Source organism: Notothenia coriiceps, unplaced genomic scaffold (assembly GCF_000735185.1).
Source record: "Notothenia coriiceps isolate Sejong01 unplaced genomic scaffold, NC01 NC01_scaffold00036399, whole genome shotgun sequence".
Taxonomy (NCBI): domain Eukaryota; kingdom Metazoa; phylum Chordata; class Actinopteri; order Perciformes; family Nototheniidae; genus Notothenia; species Notothenia coriiceps.
This window is the reverse complement of record NW_011369100.1, coordinates 969,846-975,833: the sequence shown is the minus strand read 5'-3', so window position 1 is coordinate 975,833 and position 5,988 is coordinate 969,846. Positions and strand designations below refer to the sequence as shown.

At 38.7% G+C, this 5,988-nt stretch overlaps 1 protein-coding gene across 1 annotated transcript in view; it reads right to left on the bottom strand.

Moving 5' to 3' along the window:
- Nucleotides 1-1,056: 1,056 nt before the first annotated feature.
- Nucleotides 1,057-5,988, bottom strand: part of ucmab (upper zone of growth plate and cartilage matrix associated b) — a 12,713-nt gene continuing 7,781 nt past the window's right edge. Inside the window, exons 5-6 of the mRNA XM_010792355.1 lie at nt 1,419-1,517; nt 1,057-1,344 (exon numbers count right to left, since the gene is read on the bottom strand). Coding sequence (XP_010790657.1) covers nt 1,247-1,344; nt 1,419-1,517 — 197 coding nt within the window. The 3' untranslated portion in view covers nt 1,057-1,246. The remainder of the gene's footprint in view (nt 1,345-1,418; nt 1,518-5,988) is intronic.

Below are 5,988 nucleotides of genomic sequence, written 5' to 3'. Positions count from 1 at the left end.
GCTTTGGTCTTGAGTGTTTTATTTTTGTCTTCCCTATATATTTGTTCTCCAAAAAGAAACATCAACAGAAAGCAAAAGTTATGAAGCATTGAGAGCCCCTCGGTTTGCATGTATTACGTATTGTGGCAGAAATGTGCTTTAGAGTTGTAGATTCATGTATTAAAAAAAGAGACTGTTCTGCATGGGTTGTTGATTCTTTGAGAGTAAATATCAGGTTAGTTAGTTTGTACATATTTCTTACAGTAAGATTATAGATCAATACATCAAAACTACTACGTTAAAAGATTTAACTGTCAGCACAATGGATTATATATAGTAATTACAGTATATGGTTAGTACAATATATACGAGTAAATACAGTTTATTCACACGCATTAATCTTCTGGTAATGTAGCATGAAATCATTGCACATCTATTAACCCAGGCCCTCCATTATTTAAACATACTTAACATTATTTCAAAACTTTATGGCTTTTCTTTTGAAAATTATCCACAGCCCATTCAATATAAAACATCATATATTCTCTCTGCATTAACTCAGTTTAATGGTTATTTCTGTACCGTGTCTCCTTCGTTAAATATGTAAGGCCAGTTTGTGGAAATGAGAAAGGTGCTTCAATACCTACATATTTGCTTTTTTAATTAAAAAGTTGAAAAGAAAAGACAAAAAACAATGCAATAATTATTTGCGTTATTATTACTTTTACACATACCTTATGAGAGTCTGTGGGAATACTAAACAATGAGGATGTAAAGCTAGCATCAACAACAAAATCCTGACTAAAACCAACAGATCCAGAGACGGTTTCATCCCACAGGCGATAAGGCTGTTAAACACCTGAACTGCTGTAACAACATCCATAACTTCTGCTACTTAGTAATCATTTAACTATAGTATTTAATATATCATTCAAATAGCTTGCATATAGACTCTTATTTCACTATTTCACTTTTTTTTTGTTAACTATTCCTTTATTTTTGCAGTTACTTTTAATATTTAATATTTACTTGCACTATATTTTTCTGTTTTTCTGTATTATTGTGTTGCACTGTTGACTTAAGAATTTCATCGGCATAACTACTCTGAAGCTATGTTCGTATGACTAATAAAGAACCTTGAACCTTGAAAAGGGTGAAAACAACAAGCTGTTATCTCAACCGTCAGTGTCAGAGGAGAAAAGTCTCATTGTGTTTTTTAAGTTGTTTCTCTAAAAGCTCACATCTCTCCTCTCTTCAGCCCTGGGCCTCAGATGGACTGGCGGTTGTACTCCTGAGGAGGATGCATCCCGTCGTAGTGAAACTCACTCCACTGCTCCGTGCTCTCTCGGCTCCTCTCATTTTGTTCTGGGAAGATATGGAGGATGTTAGTGGATGAATGAGCTGCTGGAGTGAAAGAACTCACGCTTCTCCAGACCTACCATCATCCTCCTCTTCAGCGAAGTTCTCGTGCCGGGTCCTCTTCTCCTCGTTAAACTCTCTCATTCGTTCATCTGCAGCTAGAATCTGCCTCTGCTCAGCTGGAGCACAGAGGAGGAGGAATTACATAGTGTAAAAATCATAAACATCTGTGATACAGTAGTGTATTGTCATAACAACTAACAAAGAAGGAGGATTAGTTTATTTACTAATTATTTTAATTCTTCACATTTTTTGAATAAAAAAGGATTTTTTTCCATTTTTTTTAAAATTTATTTTGCATTTTCTTTCAATTCAATTAAATTCAAAACCTTTATTTATCCAGGTGAAATCCCATTGAGATCAATGATCTCTTTTTCAAGGGAGACCTGTAGCAGTAGGTTCCACATGAAGACATAAAAACATAAACAACAGAACAACATCATACAGCAACAATTACAGGGATTACAATTGACATATCTATCCACATGTACAGGTACCAACAGCATCTGATTGTGTAGCATCCAACCGAGCTTTAAAAACATGTAGGTACCAGATTGGTAATTTTCCATTCTTTTTGCAGACTGTTCCAAGTTAGTGGAGCTGCACATCTAAAAGCTTTCTTCCCTATGACAGTCCTAGCACTTGGCACATTTAATAAAACCACAGCATGCGATCTCAGGCAATCTACTTTCAACTTGCAGAGAGATCAGGGAGCAGATATAAGATGGTACTTTATCCAACATGGCTTTGTAAATGAAAATGTACCAGTGACTGAGCCTCCGTACAGTAAGTGATGGCAAAACCGCCTTGGTTTACAGTGTACAGTGATGCGTAAGTGCTTTACAATTTGTCAAAAAAATGTAATTACAAAGAACAATAGTTGTTTTTTAACTACTTTTGATAAATCATTATCAATATTAGCAGCGTTGCCTTGTATGGCTTGATAAGTAACTTTTATCATTTAAAACATTTAGCATATTGATAAAAGAAAACATTGTATTTTAGAAGAAAAAAAAGAAAATTAAGTATGCACACACACACACACACACACACACACACACACACACACACACACACACACACACACACACACACACACACACACACCTTCACACTGCACCACACACACACACACACACACACACACACACACACACACACACACACATCATTCACACAATGACTGTTGAACATCACAAAACTACACTTTCAAATAAGGAAGACCATGGAGGTGAATCATCAAGTCTGAACAAAAGCTGCTTTTTGTGAATTTCTTAAAGCTGGTATTTAATGTGATTCACAGAAAGCTGCGTGTTGCCAAGGCTGACGCTGAAAAACAAACAACCCTCGACCCCCTGGTGACGGAAGAAAATAATGAGTAATGTCTCACCCCTAGATGTGTGGGGAAAGCAGTGTGGAATATTACTTGGTACATTTTCTCAAGTACTTAAGTTAAATATTGGCATCGTTTATACCTTTACTCCTCTACATCTCAGACATAAATAAGGTGCTTTTTTTATTAAGTGTATTTTGTAAGACAAGATAACAATGTGAACTTAGTAAAGAAGAAACCAAGATGTTGAGTATCAGAAATGTGTCCTCTGCTCAGAGATTTTATGTTTAGTCTGATTACATCTTTTTTTAATGTTTTTTTTTTTTTATCCCTGCCGAGTCGACGCACAACTGTTGACTGGTGTCAGTGCCAGAAACACTTTTTAGGAGCAATGCGCTCATGGTATAGACGTGGCGAAAACATCTTAGTTCCCACTCTTTTCCCTCACCCTATCTTAAGGGAGTGCATGTACGTACTGTAGACACGTTGTGCCTCTCCACCTCTGTTCCTTACTTCTTACTTGCTACCTCTTTCCCTCAACCTATCCTAAGGGAGTCCATGTACGTAGACACGTTAGTTTAGCTGCTATAGGCTTAGACTGTCGGGGGACACTTTACTTCTTCCTTCTGTCTGTCTGTACCAGTGTACTCTCATGTTCCGAATAACCCAGCTTCCCCCAAATTTCTTTTTGGTGTCTATCTACGCCGGGATCCTGAGTCGAGGTCCTGAGTCGTGGTCCTGTTGCTGAGTCCTGGATCCTGAATCCTGAGTCCTGGATCCTGAATCCTGAGTCCTGGATCCGGAGTGCTGGATCCTTAGTCCTGAGTCCTGGATCCTGTGTCCTAGATCCTTTATCCTGAGTTCTGGATTTGAGTCCTGGACTTCGAGTCGTGGCTGAACCCGTTGCTGCGGTCCTGCCTGACTCTCATCATACTACTTCCCTGATGGCTCCCACAGGATTGTTGACATACTCGTGGATTCATCTTCTTATTATAGACACATGCATTTCCAAACATTAGGTCTACCTACTGTACGCTGTAAAATGTATTATCTCTTCGATTTACACACGGCATCTATTGCACGTCTGTCCGTCGTGGGAGAGGGATTCCTCCTCTGTTGCTCTCCCTGAGGTTTCTCCCATGTTCCCCTTTAAACTGTGGGTTTTCTCCGGAAGTTTTTCCTTGTACGATGTGAGGGTCTAAGGACAGAGGGTGTCGTATTGGCATACTGATATTCTTTACAAACTGTGAAGTCCACTGAGACAAATGTAAAATTTGTGATATTGGGCTATATAAATAAACATTGATTGATTAATGTAACTGTAAGGGAATACAGTTACATTTTTTGGTATCCTGATTATGTAATCCCGTTACATGTAATCCATTACTCCCCAAGCCTGCTTACAAGCATATACAATATGTCGGCCTACATTGAAGTCGGTGGTTCAGCAGAAGCTATAAAAAGATTTTAGCAGTCTGATTTTGTCACAACATTACAGTCTCTTTAGTAGGGATGGTTTCCATTTTGGATCCGGTTGCAGAGTTGTTACTAATATGGATGCAGAGAGGCGACCTGCATGTGCCCTCTGAGAACATTAAAGTCCTCGTCTGTCATTTCAGTTTCAGTGAAGCTCGCACACTGACAGCAGTGACATTAGAGAGAGCCGTTAGCTGAAATAAGAGAGGGCTGGGATAGTCGTGCTGACCTTTCAAAAATCAGGTCACAACCTTTGACCTTTTAACAGGATTCCCAGCATGAACCTGTGCATCCAGTGAGAGCAGGAAGCACGGGTGGAATGTAGGGAAGAACATTTACTAAGTATTGTACTCAAGTACAATTCTCAGGTACTTGTACTTTACCTGAGTATTTTAGTTACGTCATACTACTACTCCATTACATTCTATAAGCCAATATTGTACTTTTTACTGCGCTACATGTACTGTTTATGGGGTTGTATTGTTTTTATTTAAGTTTTGTGTTAAAGGCTTGTTAAACACTTGGTGTTACCTTTTGTGTAGCAAAAGTGCTATATAAATAAAGACGATTTATGACGAGCTTTAGTTACTTTACAAATTCAGATGACTAATTTATGCAAAATATAAATCAACAAATACATATTTATATATAATCTTGGGGTCAAAACATCCATTAGCAGTATACAAAGCAGTTTTATTAGCTCCACTTTTACCAGCTGCGATTAATGCATCGATAATCTTAATCCAGTAATTTCATATAAGTGATTTTAAAATTGGCCATTACGCCCAAGGAACATTCTCACTTTTTGCAAAACCCCAGAAAGAATAACAGGGCCCCTTTAAGTATTGCTACTTTCACTAAGTTTTCAAATCTGGGTTACTTCCTCCACTACTGACTGGAACTAATGCTGGGAAGTGAAGTTACTTAGTTACAGTATATATTACAGAGTTTAATATTTTAACAAATTAAGTGCATATTATTAAAGATTTGAAGATGAAAAGATTTGATGGCAACTACAGTACCTGCTATTATTGATTTATGTTTCTCTTTCAGACATTGCAGAGCAGACTTGTTTCTTCTGACTCACCTGCTCCCACAAATGTCAAACCGCAGCATTCGTTGAGAGTCTGATGTCTCTGTTTTGATGTTTCCACTTTGCTTAAAACCTACTTCATCCACCATCTGCAACACGTAACACATTCATCAAATAGCTTTATTAGAGCATTTATCTGACTGCAAGCAAGAAGATGTGCTTTTATGCCGTAGTGCAGCAGGAGAGGCTATTCAAAGTGAGCACAATTTGTTTGTGTTACTTTTGAACCTGTGTTTTTTCTCTGAAGCCTTTCTGCCTGTGTGTCGGCACATTCCTCATTCAACTCACAGCCGCTCACCCACTCACTCCATCTCAGTCTCCTCGGCGTGTTTACTGCTTTGTGTTCACTTTATCCCCGCTTTTAACTGCATAACGTGTCTTTTTGTTGCTGGTACACACACAGACCCACAGCATGTTACACAACGTCACATTGAGAGCAGCAGCCTCAGTGTGTGCTCTCACCTTCCTGTTGGCAGAACGGTACATAACAGCGGCCTTGAATCACTCGAGGATGTCAAACATGGTACAGTATGTGAATTTTCACAACACTTGTAAGGAGAATATTGACTGATTTACGCTTGAGGTGAGGGTGTGTGTGTGTGTGTGTGTGTGTGTGTGTGTGTGTGTGTGTGTGTGTGTGTGTGTGTGTGTGTGTGTGTGTGTGTGTGTGTGTGTGTGTGTGCGTACT